Source organism: Ruditapes philippinarum, unplaced genomic scaffold (assembly GCF_026571515.1).
Source record: "Ruditapes philippinarum isolate M1 unplaced genomic scaffold, ASM2657151v2 ctg1799_1_1_1_1, whole genome shotgun sequence".
Classification (NCBI taxonomy): Eukaryota; Metazoa; Mollusca; class Bivalvia; order Venerida; family Veneridae; genus Ruditapes; species Ruditapes philippinarum.
In genome coordinates this window covers 64672-86905 of record NW_026853114.1, presented here as the reverse complement: position 1 = coordinate 86905, position 22234 = coordinate 64672, and the positions used below count along the sequence as shown (strand labels likewise).

Genomic DNA, 22234 nt, shown 5'->3' with positions numbered 1-22234 from the left:
GACTCTCTTCTTGTTTTATTAAAAATATAAACAGACAATAGTGTTCATAATAGTAAGGTCATGTTAATATAGGATGACTTGTTGAAAGCCAAAGATTACACCAAATTACCCGTCCTCACGTGGGAGTTTCCTGAGTATTCAAAAACATCCAAACACTCCCACCCTATCTGTTGCGCTCGTGTGATTTAACTTCACTTAATATGTGGGTGACATCCTTGCTGACATTTAACTGAACAATCTCTTCAACAAGAGACATTTTGGACGAGAGAAAAACAATAAATCTACAAAAAAACAAGGGTTACGGTCGAGATTTTTGTCTCTGGCGTAAGACCATCTACAGAGTATATAACCACTAGATTAACAACATATAATAAGTCTATACTTTTTACATACAGCTTATTTCACTTTTTTTAACAATTTACCTTGATACCAATTTTCATTATTTGCAGAAATAAACCTACACAGGGAAAGCTCGGGTATCTAATATTCCTTTGGTAAATATTTTTAATAAACTGTACATGTATAAAGCAAAAAGAAGCATGACTTTAAAATTCCAGCTAAAGTTACTTTCCATACTTCCCTTGCTGTTTCGTGAACCAAAAAAAGGTGAATAAGTAAGGACGCGTATTTAATTATAAAGGCACATTTTTTTCTTCTCCTAGATGGTATCAATTTGTACCATGGAGATAAACCAACGCCGCCAAGCACATGTGACTTATCAAACTATGATATAAGTTGGCGTTGCTGTTATCCAAGAAGTAAAACAGCCTTTTCTGAGAGGATACTAAGTAAATTAGTCTCTTTGGGTATTGTTATATTTCATTCTAAATGTCGAGTTACGAATGACCTACGACATTGATTTGACTGTGTCGACGTTATGTCTATAACTCGCGTTAGAGAGGAGGAAAAAACAACATGTCTTTCTAATACTTCGTTCAATATATTGTCTTATACGAAAGACTCAATGACATTTGTAGTCTGCATAAACTCAAAAACATCTTTATTTTTTTTACCCAGAAAAAATATTTATCTGCGGGTTGTTTCAATTAAAAAGTGAACTAAAATAAAAGTAAAACAAACAAAAAACCATCAACAACAAAAAATCCAAACATACATATATACTGCATGCATAACTGCAAAATGAAGCGTTTTCGTTACACTTACTAAGTGATGTAAATTTACAGTATAAAAGACAACAAGAAAGGATCAGATTAAAACACCAAAAGAATTAATTCAGTTCAACACACGCTTCGGAAAGTCTAAAATCTTTCAGGTAACCGCCGATTATGAGAGAGGCAACATTCTATAAGTATTGTATATCCGAGAGTCTATCTGACTTTATTCAAGGAGTCTAATACCCAGTTCCAACTTATCGGTCTATTCCTGTAGGATTATTGAGTATTCGGCTATGTGTTTTGAATAATCTGATATTTTAAAACAACGAAAGGAAACATAGAAAAATATCCTGTCACTGAAATATTATTTCATACTTGAAATCACTTCAGATACGTTAATTTTTACCATTTTATTTACTTCAAGCCTAAAATAAGCCATGAATAAATTTGATCTTTTAAATATTGGACTGGGATGAGACAACATATTGTTAAATCAATATGGCTTTGTTAATACGCACTTGTGCCGATTTTATTTCACAAAGGTCTGATATAATATACATTTTGGTATCAAGTTTTGTAAACATTTTAACAAGAGAAATATTGAGCGAATACCATTATAAAATCTCGATCAAGTGATTCAAAATAAACAAACATTCGTTGGATTCGTGTAATCAATGAATATGATTTATATTGACTCCACTGGGGCTCTTTGACTTGACTGGACTGGAAAAAACTCTTTTATTTATTTATTTATGTTCCATTCGATGTTGGTTTCTTGCAAAATTATCAGATTATTCGCTTAGACTGTTTTTCGAGAATAATTATTTTCATTCAAAATTTAAAAAACGTTGCACCGCTTTTCATTCAAATTGGGTAAGGAGTAGCACAAAAATACAATTTTTAGTTTATTTCTTAATTATCTTTTACATATATATTCTACGTAAGGTATTAAAATGTTATGTTTTTTTAGCTTTTTGACCTCAGTTGAGTCCCTTTATACATTGAGTATTTTTATCATTTTTTAACGGACCTACTCCAAATTCACCCGGTTACAAAAGTATACAATGACCCCAAATCCCGCGAAATGCGAGAGTATCGTATAGTAAAGCTGTAACGTAAATTCCAAAGCCTTCGGTCCTTTGTTTGAAATTTTAGTAACTAATTTACATAGGCAAAGAAGCAATAATTAAACTAGCAGTGAGAGTTTTCTTAAACTGCGCTTGAACAACATTTTGATAAGCACATACATGTTTATGTCGAGAACGTTTTTTTGGTCACATAATTAGTAGTCATTCATAGTTAGATGTTTTGATTTTACATTGACTCTTAAGACATTTACTGTTGAAAAACAAAACAAAAAGTATTCGCATTTCCAAAAATGCTAGAAATCGCCGTTCAGCCGAGTATTCGAAAAAAGTTCGTCCTGAACAATAAGAGAAATATTACATGTATTGTTTACCCTTTAGGAGCCTACACACTGATTTTGAACTTCGTACATGAAGATAGTAGTTCAATTCTATATATAAAGGTAACCCAACAAAAACATGGCGTATTGCGTGCCCCGTAAGTGCCCCCCTTTTGAGGTATTTTGTCGTCCATATTGCTACAATGTCGTACAAGTATTAAAGTATCCGTTTTGATTGGATAAAGGCAGGCGATGTCCGAGAACAAATGGTCAAATATTGTTCATTGTCGCCGTCAAGGAAAAACGACAATAAATAGAAAACAAAAGTCTCTAAAGATCGCCTAAAAGGCAAAAATGAATATGTTGCTGAATCCGGTTGAAACATATTAAGGATCACGTCTATATTTAGCATCATGCGTAAAAAGACTGGTTCAGATTTAAGCGCGTGTTAATAATTTCTTGAATTTTGCCCGGATATTAACAACAATAAATATATTTAAAAAAGTATACACGGCTGTGGTGCATCTTGTTAAAATAATAAGAAGTCAGTCTGTAGAATGGGAAATACAACTTGTAAAGTTAAAGACTTGTATTGGTTCTGAAATTGCCTGTAATTATGTATGAAAATATTGAATACAGAGGTAGCAAAAATTAAAACTTATTTCCCTATACGCGCTTGTGTTGTTTTGGTACAATCATCATCATTGCTCTTAAAAATTGATACAGTCGATCCCATCTCATCGACTGAAATAAGATCAATGCTTCAATAAATACCTGCCTGTTGATGATTCAAATAAGAATATCTTTACACAATGGAAGAGAGTAACACAGAGCTCAATGAATAAGTTTCAAGTTAATTTGTAATATAATTCTAGGCCATCGACCCAAATACACAATATACTATGAAAACATACATCAGGTTTTGACGCAAGTTATAATAAACATTAAACATTTGGGGTATTGGCGGCTGGTCATAATTATGTGAGTGACAAGAATACGACCACCGAGTGTATCACATAGTACCGATAGAGACTGAAACAACTACTACCATAATAAACCAGATTATAAGTAGACCCCGCACATGTTTTGTTTTTGAAATAAGATTTTAAAGAAGTAAATTTATTTTTAATTATACCTTAACAGTATAAGCTTATATTATTTCAGACATTATGCAAATACCAGTTTTACAAAATGTGTAATATGTAGTGGTTTTCAGTCCGACCGATTCCATTCAATAGTTTTTACAATGGAATTGTATAGTTTATATTGCAAGAATAATAACTTCAAATCAATTATGCAACCCCAAAACGCAACATTCAACACTATCCCATACTAACCCATCTTTGGAGCCCATGGGAACTTTACATTCATCACGAATGCAGTGTATACATAACAAGTACGCATGGGTTACCGAGGATGTAACTAACCGTGAGTATGTTACTAATGAACATTTTCTACAAGAAGCGATAGTTGCAAAAAAAATCTTTATAATATGAAAAAAGACTATGATATAACACTAAAATAAATAAAAACCGACGCTTTAAAAGTAAAATCGAAAATTATTTTCATATACATGTCAAAAAGGAAACATTTAGTAAGGTAAAACGCTTTTCGGGATAATCTGCCCTTTAGAAATGCATTTGATAATGAACAAGTAGTACAAGTTTAATGTATTACATGTAATTTCTTTGATAGTTTTATTTAAGTAATTTACCTTTCAAGTGTTGCCAAAACATTCATGGTCAAAAAAGGTGCCATAGCTAGGCAAAAATAGATGATAAGATTATCTGCTCTTTAGCGCATTCAGTTTCTAAAATTGAAAAAATATTTCAAGTTTGAAGTGATAAACTTTTACTGTACAGTCTTTTAGAAGAAAAAAAACTTAAGATCTTAAGCAAAAAATGGAGAATACATAACATTGCATAAATGAATTTTAGGAGTATCTGCCCTTCTGAAATAGTGTTCTACTTTGATTCTAGTAATAAACATGCATACCAAGTTTTAAGTGATAACGGATATTTTTTTTGTTTTCCCGGCTAAATATGAACTACTACCATGCACAGGTGCCAATTGCCTTTATTGAGGTTTCGTTGGATATATAAAGATATATTCAAAGGTAAAAGGTTATAACTGCCATTTTTGCTGAAATCGACTTTTTAGGTTTTTTATAATATACTTATTGTCCTTTATGTTTGACGAAAATATTATATAAATATTCACTCCTTATAAGGGCAAAACATTAAAAAGTATTTTGTAATAACTTCTTTTCTACAAATTATGTAGGGGTAAAAGGTTCTAAGTGTACTTATTACCTGTTGTTTACTTGTTGTTCCACATGTTGTGAAGAATCTGTAGTGGAAAAAGGTTATAACTGATTTTATTACCTTTTTCCTCTGACAGAATACTGCATTCATACAGTTCACAGGCACTATCTGTTATCTCTTTTTCCAAGAAATTTATCTTGTAGATTAAAATGCAGCGAGAATATAACCGGAGATGAAAGACAGAAAATATTCAGTACATACTGGTCAATGGGTGATTACAAAAGTCAGAGGCAATTCATTTGTTTCCATGTTGCCAATAAAGAACCAGAGAAGGTATCTAAACAGAGAAGAAAACAAAGAACTATTTCAAATTTGTTTTTCTTCACTGTTGGTGGCAAAATGGTTAGAGTGTGCAATGACTTTTTCTAAAAACTCTCGATGTCGGTACCAAAACAGTTGCAAACGCAGTTAAGCACAAAGTGGCAGGGTTATATGTTGGAAATGACAAGAAAAGGAAAGCTGTGCCTTGAAATAAAACAAAGAAATATCACAGATCATTTGTAACGAAACACATCGAAAGCTTTCCGACTTTTGAATCACACTACACACGAAAAGACTTCAACAGGAAGTATCTAACGCAAGATTGAAGTATAAGACGAATGTACTAACTGTTTGTAGAAAAATGCAAAGGACAAAATAGAAAATAGAAGGTGTGTTTCAGAGGCTGTGTACAGATACATTTTCTGTACAGAATATAACTTGTCTTTCTTCCATCCTAAGAAAGATCAATGTCCACTTTGCAATCTGTATGACACTTTGAGAATAGAAGATAGACTAGATGAGGCAACAAAAGCAAAATATCAGGCACACCAAGAAAGAAAAAAACAATGCTAGAACGGAAAAATCAGCCGATAAAGAACGGGCAAAGAAAGATCCAAAGTTTTCTGTGTCGGCATTTGATATCCAGGCTATATCGCCAAACACCATGCAGTTTAATTGGTGAACTTTATTACAAAAGAAAACTGTGTTGTTACAATTTGTCATTCTATGAACTGGGAAATGGTAACGGGACTTGTTATCCTTGGGATGAGACACAGGGGAAACGAGGCTCGTGCGAAGTAGGAACTTGTGTGAACTTGTATGTTACTTCTGATGCAAGTAAGACATCTGTTATTGAAGAAGTGACATTATATAGTGATACATGTGGGGGACAGAATCGAAATCAGTTTGTTGCAAGTTGCTTAGTTCACTGTGTCCAGTATATTCCTCACAACAAGTGTATTAACCACAATTTTACTCATTCAGAAATGGAATGTGATTCCATACATGCATCTATCGAGCATGCAAAAAGCCTCACAAAAGTACATGTTCCATTTCAGTTGAAAACAGTTATATCATTAGCACGCCGGAAGCAACCATATATTGTCGTTCTAATAAAATACACTGACATACTAGATTACAAGTTGTACAAAGAACAAAACTTTGGCTAAATGAAAATTTATGTTGATGGAGAACGTGTTAATTGGCTGAATATAAAATGGATTCAAGTTCGTAAAGACAAAAAAATGACAGAATACAGTATTTTTGTGAACTATGGTTATGATGTTAGTGAGTTCAAGGAAGTTAGGTTAATGCAGAATAAGAGCAGAAGCAAATAAAAGTCTCTTAAGGCTCCACGAAAGGCTTATACAGAGAAACTTTCAATATATGCTGCAAAAAAGCTGAATTGATGTCACTTGTTGCCTCGGGGACAATTCCGAAGGAGTACGAATCATTTTACGAGTCATTGCCATGCAGCAAATCTATAAAAGACAAACTGTTAGTGAGAGTGAAGAAGATGAGTGAACTTCATGGAATAAGTAATGACAAACATTCGCATTTTGTGACATGAAACAGTAGTCTTTATTTACTTAACTATGATATGGGTCACTAATATCCTTAATTACTGATGTCTGGGGTCTGTTTGTCTTCAGTTCGATCATATACCAGAGAACATTAAAAATAAATGAAAATTTGTAAACTTAGATTTTAGTGCGTATTTTCCTAACTTTTTAGTTATCAATTTATTTCTGTAGAATCTAAATATTGAGCAGGTACATATTTCATATTTCTATTAATGAAAATTGTCAATTTTGTGTACGAGTATTATTGTGCATGTGTGTTAATTACATTACGTAAGGTTCTTCAAAGTAAGGACATAATTAATAAATTTGCAACAGTAACAATTCCTGCAACATCTAAATTTTTTCAGAGGAACAAGGCTATAACTGCACTTATAACCTTTTACCACAATTTATCTCGAACTTTTATTGCTAAACATTCAGAAGTAAAAGGCCGTAAGTGCAGTTATTACCTTTTACCGCTCAAACTTGTTGTCTTGACAGGATCCAAGTACATTTATTACCTTTTACTTCTGTAAAATGATATTATTTTAATCTTAGAACTTTAAAACAAAACATAATTACAGTGTTTTATCAGCACCAAGTAAGGTAAACTAAACAAAATATGATCTAATGTAATGTAGTCAACAAAAATGGGAGAATTAAAATTGTTATAAAAATATTACGGAAAATAAAGTTGTATTAAAATATATGTTTTTTGCGTTTTTCTCGAAATCTAGAAAATGGCAGTTATTACCTTTTACCTTTGAACCCTCGATATCATGCTCAAATTTGATATTTCAAAATATTGATAATTTTGCTATACAGTCTCTATGTCATTATAAAATAAACATGTTTTAAGAACGCAGCGAGTAGATATACATGTCACATTTAAAATTCAACACATTATAGGTAAACACAGTATGAATACATAGTGTAATAAAAAATGGCAGTTTTTTTTTGTTGTTGTTTTTTTTAAAGAAATGACCACTTTAATTTGTAATAGGGAATGCAGCTTCCCGTGTATAGTTTGTGAATTATCTAATTCTAATTTAATATATTCATAAGAATTTCCAAGATTTCAATAAAATTCTACGATGAAAATACCTATCTCAAAGATGAGCATAGTATATCTTTAAGAACAATGCCTTTATTCGGCAAAGGCTCTAAAAACAAGTTCCGGAAGAGCTTGAGCGCGATATGCAATAGCTAAAGTAGCATTTTCATTTCTATATATACAATGTACATGTATTAACATACACTTACAAATTTGGTATTTTATGCTCAGTTCAACACCTTAAATTTGCAGCGTATTGCATGAAAGGTTGAAGTCTCTCCTTTACAGCAGTATAAAGTACTAAGCGCTCTAGTATCAAGTTCTGGAGCGATACTCATACGATTAGATTTAGCTTATTTGGTTTTCTTTTCTACATGCTTTTGTATTTGCATGCTCATTTCAACAACTGTGCGCCAGATACTCAATGCATTGATATCGGTAAAGACGGGCTCGTATATAACAAATCTTTGGAGTCTCCTTTTAACGACAATAATGCGCAGGTGATGGGCCTCTAAGAACAATGTCAGATGAATTCTGTATGTGATAGGCCTATGTCCGCACACATATTATATTTTTCCACTTCTCTCTACTGGCGGGTTTCGTTTAATGAGGCCTAAGAGTCTCCCTTTTTAAGGCACTTGACAGAAACTTAGGTAACAAGCTCAACAAACATGCAAAGATACTAAATGACACTAAAGGGAGGCTCTTTTGAAAGCTTTGAGCCTCCCTTTTACGACAATTAGCTAGCACTCGGTACGCACTTGTAGCTTCTTTGAAGAATCGCACGCGATAGCTAGGTCATAGAGCTGTCGTGCTGTTTTCTCTTCTTAACATTTTTATATACACTCAGTTTAACACGAATAAAAGATTTATAACAAAAGTCTTTAAATTTGTTTCCAATACATGTAAAATGGTTTTGCATCAAATATTCATTATTGGCGTCCGCGCCGAAGCGCGACGCCCCTTATGGAATGAGACTTTCAAGATTTTATTCAAAACCAAGGCATATAATATGCATAAGGTTATGATATATCAACAATATTCAAAAGTGATTAACAAAACATATATACATAAAATTATATAATAATGAGATCAATGTGACTAACACATATCATTTGACTAAACTTTACTCTTTGGACATGATTTGTCTTATACAGAAGTTATCTAAATAATTCTATGTTAATACATTCATAAAAGTGAGAAAATCATGACTTACAGGAGAATTAGTTATTTAAATTTTGAAATAATAATTTTGCAGATTAAAATAATGCAAGTTTTGATAAAGTTGAATGGTCAGTGCTATATTCATTAAAGATTCTAATTTATAAATATTAGGATGATTTGAGAATTTTGAATCAATAAACTTTTTACGAAGAGAATTGAAAAAGTGACATTCAAATAAGTAATGAAATTCATCCCCAAAGGATTGTTTTGGACATAAATGGCATATTCTTTGATGAAATCAGATTTTGTGAAAGGGCAATTGCAACTTCTCGGGCCTGTTCGTCATCATTCCGATTGGTACGAGGGTATTTGATTATCAAAAATGAAATGTCGCGGTATGTACAATGAATAGCGAACTGGAGAATTTCGCAATGCAAACATATTCAAATGAAATTATCTTATCCGTCAATTAATCTTCGGGTTTTTTATTAGTACACAGTGGGTTATTATGTATTGCTGTACCTATAAATAGAATGATGACTTTAACATCGTGAAAGTCCGAAAATCTATTTATAGAAGTAGTTTTAGTTTAACGAAACGGTCATTCGTGTCACGCTATGGTAATTAATAACGAACTGGAGAATTTTGCAGGAAATGAAATACTAACATATATCATGTCTTTCGTCCGGCCATTCATAAATATTATATACAATTCTGGTAAAAACCAATTTACAATTGAAAAGTTCATAAGAACATCTGGTCATCAGATGTTTACTAGTTCATCTTCACTTGCTGCATTTCTTACTTGGACGCCTTTTGATGCTTTGCATCGATGCTTTTCTTGTAACATGCTATGAAATATGAACTACATTTATGAAAGTTCTTAAGATGATATGGCGGTTTACTTCACAATTAGAATAAATAATCTCAACTGTCATAATAACATATTAAAAAGCGGAAAAGTAGTCTTAAAGCTGCATTTGTTAAATTTCATAAAAAACATAAATAGCGACATTTCAATAATAAATTTTTTTCATACAAATTTAATCTTTTTTATGAGATGATTAACCATTTTGATCACGACATACAGGATCTGAAACTGAAACTGTAGAATGCTTGGTTTTTAGGCCGACGAAAAAATATTTTTTTACATATTTAATTAACGCAGTCAAAATAAAGTTTTGATGTCAAGGCTCTTAAAATACTATGTTCACATGCATGTTAATATGTCAAGTTGCCTTTCCAATTTCATCCCATGCTCTTACCGCTCTGAATATCTTAAATGGATTTGTCCATCAAAATTATTCATCATTCTTCTAAATATAACAGAATAGCGGTCATTGCAGATCATGATCTGCATGTCGTGATCAAAGTGGTTAACCACACTTAGTGAAATTATATATATGTACATAATTATGCAAATAATATCGAAGAATATGTAAAATATGTACTGCAAATATTTGCGCATATTACATGTAATCGTTTAAATATATGCATTCATTTCTTATTGTAAAATTTTACTTAAAAATCTTTATAGAAATAATTTTTATTACCTCCCTTTATTTACATGAAATGTTAAATTCGGTAATATCTTTATGGAACCTACAATATTGATAAATCTTAATTTGAGCAACATATATAGTTTAATGATTTAAAACCATAAAAATGTTTTTCAGCTAGGATCTTTAATATATAAATACATAATAAATTATTTATACGATATACATGCAAGATTTTACTTATGATATGTGTTGTCATACTAAAAAACACACAATATTTAGGCCCCAATATTTAGAACTCCACTTTATCCTTGTTTATCAGTACACAAAGTTTAATATTTAACGGACGGGCCTCAAGAATTATATCGGAAGGGTAACCCGACTAATGACGTGTTATTTCCTGCTGCCTATTTTAATCGATAACCTTCAAATTGACCAATCAGAATCAAGAGTCAAAGGTTAACTATCTCTCTCTTTCACGTTGGTGTTTTGATCGTGTCCGGTTGTGAGAAAATTAACTGTAAAAATGGGAAAAATCAAGGGTAAGTTGAATTATTGTTGAGTTTCATATGTGTGGAATAGATGTATTAAACTTTTCCCTGTATAATGGCGGTGTTTTATCTGTTTCAGGTGGCCCAGTTGTGGAAATGCAGGGAGATGAAATGACTAGGTAGGTCGACAAATAATTTGGTATTGTTATCAATTTGTTGTTCACACCTTGAAATAATCCGCTTACTGAAGTCTTAAGTCATTTTACTCCATCTATATATAATCAACCTTAATAGCATTTAATAACACGTTTCAATACATTGAAATACCTCTCAAACTAGCTCCTTTTTATGGGTGATCTAATTAATGACCCCAAAAATAAAACAGCTGATCAAGCAGTTATTCTTATATAAATTGATAGATCCCTGTTGCACTATCTTGTAAAGTTGTATGGAGACAGACACAGGATTCTACTATAATATTGCAAAATATTTAAAAGGACTCCACTGAGGTTTTCTGGACTGGATGGTCCAGTATTTGGGTCATGGTCTTTCAAATTTTTATAGAAGATATGAAAGGCCAAGTGCTGCTTAGAACTTTGGTTTAACCCAGATGTTAAAATTGGGAATTAAAGCACAGATGTTTGGCTTATATACCGGGTTTGTCACAATAAATAATATACAACTGTTATCAATATCAAGCACCCATTTATTTACAGTAATTTTCCTACTTATATAACAGACTTCAAAAAATGGCCTCTTCCTAATTGAATTTTTTTTTTTAATCATGCAGTTTTCCCAAAAATCTTAACTTAAACCAGCTTTTTTTACTTCCCAAATCAGCAATTTTAGCGAAAGGTTTTCCCAAAATCAAGTGGCTAAGGCCTCTTGCCTCTTCCCTATTAAGTGATATGTAAATATCGATATGATAATTATATAATTATGTTATATCTTGGTAGATGTTCAGTCTACCCAGATTATGATATGTAAACAGGTGCTAAATAGTACCAAGTAGCTTTGACCTTGATATCAAAGGAAACATGTATTCTAAGATGTCTATTATTATTTACTAAACAATAATCCAATTGCATAGCCAAAAAAGTGTCCAGGGTTAGTGAATCTGCTTCTTTTTTTTTTTTAATTTTCTCTATCCTTATTAAAAAGGGCACTTGTTTGGTTGTTTTTGGCACAGAATATGGATACCAGTCCCCTCTCAAAGTCATATGTATTTTTCCCCTATCTCAGAAAAAAAATCCCCTCCAAATTCTAAAATAAATCAACTTAAGGTAATTTTCTTATTTGTAAGTCTACATTAAAAAATATACCAGCTATTGATTTCAATGGTAGGAAAATTACTAACTATTGCAACCAATGGTAGGAAATAGTGTAATGAGTAAATATGATAAAAAATACACTAAATACATAATAACATAAAATTCTGAATTTTGCCTTAAAAAGACGCAAAATTCCCCTTCCTAAATGTATGGGTACCTGTCCCCAAAAGGTGTCTAGTGCCCTGTTTAAGTTTAGTCAGATATTTTGCAGTCCCCCTTTTACCTAATCTCTGTCCATGCACTGCCAGGTCAATATAGGGACTGTATATAACTAGCACTGCATGTGTATATAGTGAAGATTTAACAATCTGGCTATGTCTGTATGACTGTGCCTTTAATTGCAACAGAACTTCATGATCATCACTGATTCCCAGTGGTTGGGGGTCACTGGTAAAATTTTCTTGAACATGAATATGTATCTTTTTGTTTGTGTTTATGAGATAATTATATTTGATATAAAGTAGATCTTATGGTTAAATTTATAAATTTATCTTTTTCTTACAGAATTATTTGGGATCTGATCAAGCAGAAGTTAATATTTCCATTTGTTGACCTTGAGCTGCATACATATGACCTTGGTATAGAAAACAGAGATGCAACAGATGATCAAGGTACCTTTTATTTCTTTTACATGTTGGGTTTACAGTCACAATGACTAAGTATAGGTTATTTTCTATATATCTCTAACTTGATTTGAGCTTCACACCAACAGATGCTGAAGGGTGTCCTCATGCTTTAAATTTCTGAATATTTACAGAGATGCTGACAAGCCCTGTGTCGCAATATCTGTCTATATATCCATGCAGTCTGTTCAGTTCTCATACTGAAAACCCTGAATTAAACAATAGGTATTTTCCAAATTTTAGCAGGGCAAGTCCATTTGAAAATCAAATGGGATACAGGTTGAAAATGTTCAGTTGCTTTAGATAATTGTCGATTTATAGCAGCTTAATATGTCATGAATGAATTCCATTGAATGGATCAGATTAGTTTGTGTTTTAATGTGTCATCTGGTGACTTTCCAGAGGTATAATTGTGCCCCATCATGCATAAATTATAGCACTTGAGTAGAACCACCAATATTCCCTAACACAACAAAATTTTCATGAACTCTTTCATGTATTTCAGTAACCATTTTGTGTATTTCAGTAACTGTTGATGCAGCCAATGCTGTAAGGAAGTACAATGTTGGTATTAAATGTGCAACTATCACTCCAGATGAGAAGAGAGTTGAAGGTTTGTTTAGTTATATGTTGTTTTGATTCTGATGACATACCATACCAGATATTTGTTTGTTATATTGTAAGCTCGGATCATATTTCACTGAGTAACCATCAGTGGCAGTATTTTCATAAACAATAAATATAAAATGTAACAACTGGTATTACCACATATCTCTTTGATCTTGAGTTTTGAACAAGCATATTTTCTATTCATTTTAAGTGTTTATGATTGTTCTATTTTTTTTTTCATTTTTGATTTCCGCAACATAACTTCATGCTATCACCTTAATAAAATCATAACACAATCACATCATAAATGATTTTGTTAAAAATAGAACTTAAATTTTTCTTTTGATTTGTATAAGATCTAACACACAATGTGTTAATGTTTATATGCTTGCAGTAATACTAACAAAAGTATCTGTACCTGCTGAAATTATCAATCATTTTTCATTAAGGATTATGTGTTTTCAAGATTATTGATATTCTTTCTTAATTTTTTTCAGATATGTACTAAAAAGATTTAAATAAATTAATAGATTGTAAATGAAAATCTTCATGGTGATAATGTTCAGCATAAGTAATGTTTAGAAATCTAGAGGTTTAGTAATGTCACAAAAATTACCCCAAGTTGTTTTCAATTTTCATAAAGAAGTTATATCTTAAAAGATATATCAGGTAGCAATTCTGTTTTGATATTGTAGGCTTTACTTTATTCATTGACCATCATCGTCTGAACCCACGGTACACATATCGTATATACTACATTTAATACATGTATACGTTAAATAGCCTTGGTTACCGAGGATGTTGACCATTTGTTGATCAAAATATTGCCAGTAGTATAAAGTGAATCATATGTTTATGCTAGTATTGTATATTGAAGTATCTTAATATTTACTAAAAAATGATTGTGTCAATTTTGTAGAGTTTAAGTTGAAGAAGATGTGGAAATCTCCCAACGGCACGATCAGAAACATCTTACGAGGGACAGTTTTCCGTGAGGCCATCATTTGTAAAAACATCCCTCGTCTGGTTCCCGGCTGGAATAAAAGTATTGTCATTGGCCGCCACGCTTATGGAGACCAAGTATGCACACTTTTTTTGAACATGATTATTTCAATAAACTAGTTTTCAGTGGCATTGGGAATAAATAGCTGATTATCAACTTTTAGTCCTTGTAATCTTTCTTCAAATTCATAGCTTTTGAAAAGATTTAAATCCTTGGAATGCTGGTGGTAATAACTATTGTCTGGTGCCACCTGTAGAGAAAGGCAGGTCTATACAGTTTGACCATCATGGATTGCACAGTCGTCCGTATAATTTTATTATATTTAGATTGAAAGCCCTTAAGATATTATGGGCTGTTGCAAATTAAAAGCAGGGCATGTTTGATGAAGTAATATCATCTAGATAAACTTTAACTTTAATGACAGCATATTAGGGTTATGAAATAAATATGATTTTTTCTGGAAATAAAAGGCAAACCTTTGTTTAAAAATGCAATATATTGAATGACTATACACCTTTACAAATGGCTACAAATGAAAAGATGGTTAAGCTTAGAATAATGGGCAATCTTAGGGTATCATAAAACTTAAAACTAATTAATTTTATAATTATTTTGTTGCATTTTTTTGTGTTTTATATAATAAATAATTATGCATGTTGATATATGTGACAATATTGTATGTGTTTATGTATATTTCCCTAAATAAATCAATAGGAGATTATGGCTGATGAGAACTGGATCGGACATTGTAAGAGAACACCAAATATAAAACAGTTTTGAGATTTTATTTTAGCCTGAATATAAAGCACAGTACAATGCCAATGACCATGAATAAGGCACCTGAATCTTTGCAATTGATGCTAAATCTAAATTCTTAAGTCAGACTAACGCTTTCAGGGGAGTGATGGCTTAGTGTACCTGCCTCTCAACCCAGGGCTCATAGGTTCAAGCATTACATGTGTCACAACTCATGTTTCCTCACATGACACAAGTCCTGGTTAGATCCAGGAAGCCGACTCGAGAGTGATTAATATAGTACATGATATAAGTCACAAGAACTTGCTTTGCAATCAAGCTTAAATAAATATGTTTAGACTAAACTAAACTGATGCTCGGCTATTACAGCACTATAGCAGATAGGAGTCTTTGACAAAAATTGGTTTATAAAAATTAAATTGGCTCAAGAAATACATAATATGGCACTGGCTAGAGATATTGTTGCTCTGCATTGACCACAGATATTGTTTCATTGAGTGTAGAAAAATAGTACTCTGTATTGAGTAGCAAGGACAATTGCCTCAATGATAAAAATTGTTACAGTCCTTATTAAATTTTAAATCAACCATATGACATCATTTTTCAGTACAAGGCAACAGATTTTGTGGTTCCTGGCTCTGGTAAACTGGAGATCAAGTTTACACCGGAAGATGGTGGATCTCCGATGGAATATACTGTGTTCCAGTTTGAGGGAACTGGTGGAGTTGCTCTTGCTATGTATAATACTGATGAGGTACACTTATACTTTGTTTCTTGTTCATTTCTAAAGTCCTGTCAAATTTCCTTCTTTAGCTTTGTGTTTTAACTCCGCTTAGGTCAAATTTTGACTTACTGAGACTCCTATTTAGTCGAAAAGAAAATTTTGTCCCGTCAATTAAAGTCCAACGTATATTCATCTCAATTAGTCGAAATGTGGAAACAGCCGACATACATCAAGGTGAGATGTTGTCACTCGTGATTTACACGTTTCATAGTAATTTTAATTGCCGGTCATCATGTATTATTAACACGTCGTAAAAGTGGCTTTAATCGGTTTCAGGACCTAATTGGTTTTAACAGTTAGATAACTAAATTAAAATTTTATTACATTTCTTTAAGAAAGTTGACTCGCGCCAGTCTGACAGGTATTAGTCAAATAACAGCCTAGGTATTGATGTGTGTTATCAACATAAATGATATTTGTATAATTAATGTTCCATCATATTGCATACATTAATTTGTACTTCTGGTTCACAATAGTTGCTACTTTCGTTTTCGTCTGATCAATTCACTTCAAATATTAGATGAATTGTTGTTGAAATAAATGTGTTATTGTGCTGTCATTGTAATGAATTGTCATGAGTGCTTTACTGATGAATACTGACAAACTTGCATTTATGTCATTGCTATGAATGTGTACAACGGTAAAATGTTTCACTTTTAATGTACATGTATTAAATTTTGATTAAAATACTTTTGTTCATTTATAGTTGTAAGTGATTTACCGTCATTTCAACGGTAAAATATTGCAGCATTTCCGCTATCAACAATAACAAACTTACTTCTTTGCACATTCAATCAGGCACATGTATATACATGTACGAATGTCAACGTAATGGCAGCAGTTCCACGTTACTCAAATTCCGTTTCTCCCGGAACTAAAATGCCCAGTCCCTAGGATTTCAAGTTACCAAGTCAAATGTATTTAAAATTACATGAGCATACTAAAAACTGTAATGCTGAAACATACCATTACAAAATATTTATGTTTGTTCTTTTTTAAATTTCAGAGTATTAAAGAATTTGCTCACAGCTCTTTCCAATATGCTTTACAGAAGGAATGGCCTCTGTATCTAAGGTAAGTGATAAAAGTCTTTTACCATATCATCTCTAACAGGGATAGTAGTAGGACTATGCCATCATTACAGAATCAACATAATGTTTAAATCCATGGAAGTAGTGAAGAATTGAACTGATATGAAAATGCCTTGTAAATAACTTAATTTTTAGCAGCCATTTTATATCATTTTATGCCCTTTTTCTGATTTAACAAAAACTGTAGTGGCACATTGCAATATGACACTAAGTGTTTGCATCAAAATTTAGTGTCTTATTTTATTCCTGCTGTTTTCATATATTGTTCTATCACAAATGTATTTCTCAATGCACATGTAATATTTCAGTACCAAAAATACCATTTTGAAGAAGTATGATGGTAGATTTAAGGATATCTTCCAAGAAATCTATGACAAAGAGTACAAAGATAAATACGAAGCCAAGAAAATCTGGTACGAGCATCGTCTAATTGATGATATGGTGGCCTACGCCATGAAGTCCGACGGTGGCTTTGTGTGGGCATGCAAGAACTATGATGGTGATGTACAATCAGATTCTGTTGCTCAAGGTCAGTTCTAGTGTTTGTGATTTTTTTATTGATATATTGTATATATAAAGTGAAAAAGAAGAACATACATTTTTACTTGGAGTTATTTTTTTCATCACATCTCGGTGTAATATTTATGTATCACATAAAGACGATACAGTACACTCAAAACAAACAAATGAATAACCTCTGTGTATAAAGTTTTAAAGTGTAGGTTTGTCTGGCTGTACATTGGTGGCATTAAACTTGTAGAGGCAAATCATAACTGCAGATATGGTATAAATATAAAGCATATATCGGGTAGGTCTTGTTACAATATTCTTTAATATGTCTTGACTTTGTTACAGGTTTTGGATCTCTAGGTATGATGACCAGCGTGCTCATTTGTCCCGATGGTAAGACAATAGAGTCTGAGGCGGCTCACGGAACTGTGACTCGTCATTACAGATTCCATCAGCAGGGTAAAGAAACATCAACCAATCCAATAGGTGGGTATGAATGCTTTAGCATTAAAATGTAATAATAGATAGACAGATTTATTATTATGGTATAATTTTATAAATGTTATATATGTTCTTAATTTTTGTATGTAAAATATATTCTCTGTATAAGATGTTAAATTGTAGTGTTGAGCAAAAACAAACATTTCAAAGGGAGATAAAAAATTGTTCACAATGATTCTAAGCGTTACATGCAAATTTTGTGAAAATTATTGCATCATGTTTGAATATTTGAAATGTAATTGCATATTTTCAGATAGTTGTCACATATTTGTATGAATATATTTGAAATATAATTGCATGTTTTCAGAGAATTTTGGCATTTTTGTTTGAATATTTGAAATATAATTGCATATTTTGAGAGAGTTGTCACATATTTGTATGAATATTTGAAATATAATTGCATATTTTCTTGTTTGTGTATCTGAAATATTGACTAGTTCTTAATATAGATTGTTAATAACTTTAGCCTCCATCTTTGCTTGGACACGTGGGTTACTGCATAGAGCTAAACTGGATAAAAATGATGCTCTCACAACGTTTGCTAATAACCTTGAGGCGGTGTGTGTAGAAACCATTGAGGCAGGCTTCATGACCAAAGATTTAGCAATCTGTATTAAGGGAATGGCAAGGTAAGTTTTTAAAGTGTTTGTATTATGATGCTGGTGATACTAGTGTAGTTGTCAGCAAATGCTTAACGTGAAATTTATCATGTATAATTGTACATCAAATTTTTGTTAAAATTGTTCAGTACTAATTTAAATTTTGTGTGTAAACATCACAATTATGTCTTAAAGAATTGTAAAAATTCAGTTGAGTGGCAGCAAGGCAGAGTGGGTAACACATCAGACTAGTAATCTAAGGATTACTTTCCGTACCCTGTCAGGGGAGAGCCATTGTTTCCTTGAAGCAAGAAACATTACACTCATTGCTCAGTATTGGTTGGTTCGAGAGAGTGTCTATAAGCTATCAACTTCTTATTTAATGTGTATAAACCAAAAATTCAGTTTAATTACATTAAAAGAAGTTAAATGTAGCACTATAAGTTGAAAATTCTTTATAATGACATCCTTTCTATTGAGAATGCTTATTTTTTATGTCCTGTAAAAAGTTGAATGTTTTATTGGGTTCGAATATCCACAAAAGTTATAGAAAATAATAATGCAAATGATAATTTTAATATATCTAAACATGAAAAAGGTAGAACTTTGAAGTGAAATGTAAAGGTTTTAGAACTGGAATATTTATGAAATGTAAGAAAATTATGAATACATTGTTTCACCACATGCAAGTGAAGAAGTGCATAGTGTATTTGGTAAATCAATAAAGAACTGAGCATTCTAAGTATAAAACCCTTAATTGTAGGATCTTGATAAATGTATATTTTTTGTGGTTTATAATTTATACAAACTATGTCTTCTGCATTTCAGTGTGTCCCGCCCTGACTACCTGAACACCTTTGAGTTCCTGGACAAACTAGCGGAAAATCTTGGAAAGAAAATGGGATCAAGTTGACTAGATAACAATGCTAGGCTATAAAATAACTGGGACCAAGTCCATTCAAAATAAAGGAGGAAACCAATATTATGCTTGTACTTTTTATTATCTGGGGAAAAATAGATAAATGAATTAATTTAATATCTAAATTATTGTTAATTTGATTTTAATATGATGCTTTGATATGGATATTGTTTTCTTATAATCAGATTTAATGTTGCAAAATTGAATGTCAGTTAAATTTTACCATGCTAACTATATTAAATGGACTTGTCCATCTTTCAATCTTGACAAAACCATTCGTAATTTTTAGGAACAAATTTGAGATTTGTACTGATTGATCAGCGAACATTGCAAGACAAAAATTTGCCGGCTGATCTTGGTCTGCACTGGTCACATGGATAAAGTCAGTTGTTGTTAGCAGGCTAAAGGTTAATATATTGTATATGTTACATGTAATAGATCATTTTTCTTCTTTAAAATTTCAAATAATTGATCAGGAAGTAAAAGTAATTTGCATTCATTGTTATCATGTGCTAGTCTACCAAAGCTCAGGATCATTTAAATGACTATAAATAACTTACCAAACATTTGAAGCACCATGATTTCATTTTGATCTTGTCTCACAGAAGCTTATTGGATTCTTACAGTATATGGAAAGTGGGCAGAGTTCATCCATATTATATATATTTTACAAATCATGTTTTACATAATATTATTTTTGATCTCGGTGTATCGTCTACAAAAATTCATAATTTTTACTTTAATAGCTCAATGATTAGGTTAACATGTAACAGTAAGTTTAAAAAACTTGACATTGAAAAGGTTATGTGAAATTGCTTTGAATTGTTTGATATATGACAGACTTTTTACAAGTTGTTAAGTACATTTTGAAGAATGGTTTTACTTCTATGATTGAAATAATATTTGTCCTCGTTTCATTTTCGGATTTGCTTAAAAAAGGAAAATATTGTGATCAGCCACAGTCCTATCTTTTCTTTGTTAAGGAAATTTTGTTTTTCATTTATCTTTTTATTTCTAAATCTTATGATGATTAGAGACAAAAATGTTTTTGTGATTAAAATGTGATAATTTATTGATTCTTTACGCAAATTTGTATTCTTAAAATTTAGTATTTTAGACTTTCTCTTTTCTTATAGATAGTATATATTATACATTATATAATTCTGGTCAATTGTTACGAAATATGTTAATGTTATATGTTAAGTTAAAAATTTGACGAGAATCAAAATTTTGTAAAATTTGTAAATTTTGATACAGAATGAAATAAGGTTATAAGGATTTAAATCTCAATAAAAGTCCATCAGCATTTCAAGTATTAAATGACATTGAAGAAAAAGAAATACCCGGTAACGCCAGTTTTACTATTGACACATGTTTCATGGGCATTATAGAATTCATAGCTTACACAAGGTCATGGTAAATCTTTAAAAAAAATGCTTGTTTCTAAAATAAAATACAAAGGGGTACAAACACATGCGGTGTTCTGCCAGTGTTACTGCTTGATAATTGTCACCATTAACGTTGCTATGGTGACATAAATCTCTTTATAACATAGTTACAGAACTTTGAAAAGGAACACACTCTTGGTTAGATTTTTTTTAAATTATCGGGATAACTTGTTTCCATCTCTTGTTATCAAATTTTTAAGGTTAAGTTTTGTAGCTACTTGTGTTTATATTTACATAATAGACCATGTTAGTTTTAAGTTAAAAGAGTCCCTTAGTGATGTATAAAAGTCTTTCACAATCATCTTATAATTCCAGTTATGTGTTGTTGATTTTTTTTTCCAAGCGCTTTATCCAATTAGCATTTTGTTTGTTTCCTATATACATGTATGTATAAATGGGAAGTTGTGGTAGAAAGTTAAGATACCTCGTTAGAAATAATGGCATTTACTTAAATTATCAAAGATTTTTCAGTAATTCAATTACATGTTGAACAAATAGAGGATATTGAATGAGTGTAAGTTCAATACTGAATTTATTGCACGAGTTGAATAAAATTATATTATGTGAGCCTCTGGCGAGCATAATATTATTTTATTCAACAAGTGCAATAAATTCAGTAATGAACTTACACGAATTTAATATTCTGTTTATCACATACCCAAAATAAAGACCGTTTAAAGTGAAATAAGAGTCATTTTTCATTGACGCGCCTATAGTATAACGCTAACATTTAGTGCGTCTTAACACTATGTTTGTATAACGCTAATGACGTCACGTCAAAATATATGCACGGCCGTGCAATACCATATTTACGGAGTCGCAAAATCGGCACGGGTGTGTGATAAATGACATTTACTTAAATTTTTTTGTTTTAAATAATGATGATGGCATTTACTAAAATATGTAAAAATTTAAACTTGCTTTGTGATGTAACAGAAATGGCACTGTATGATTTTTAGCTGTCAGAAGTACAGACTATTTTAAGAATGGATGCTTTTGCGATCAATTAATTGAATAACATTTGACTTTTAATAAACATTTTATCTGGAATGGTTTCTGTACAAATTTGTCTGTGTGTAAATTAAATTGATTTTACTTACCTGTAGTGTTAATTAGGAACGTTACGGTTTTACATGATTATACAGTATTGAATCTGTGATTATTTTGTCAAAACAATTATGTTTA

At 31.5% G+C, this 22234-nt stretch overlaps 1 protein-coding gene across 1 annotated transcript; it reads left to right on the top strand.

Annotated features, from left to right (window-relative positions):
* The first annotated feature begins 10788 nt into the window (after positions 1-10788).
* On the top strand, positions 10789-22099 carry LOC132734268 (isocitrate dehydrogenase [NADP] cytoplasmic-like). The gene is made up of 11 exons (XM_060720977.1): positions 10789-10926; positions 11015-11054; positions 12711-12817; positions 13356-13442; positions 14358-14518; positions 15805-15951; positions 16988-17055; positions 17381-17601; positions 17928-18068; positions 18550-18712; positions 19511-22099. The coding sequence occupies exons 1-11, from the start codon at positions 10911-10913 to the stop codon at positions 19593-19595; spliced, it is 1236 nt and encodes a 411-aa protein (XP_060576960.1). The 5' UTR covers positions 10789-10910; the 3' UTR covers positions 19596-22099.
* The last annotated feature ends 135 nt before the right edge of the window (positions 22100-22234 follow it).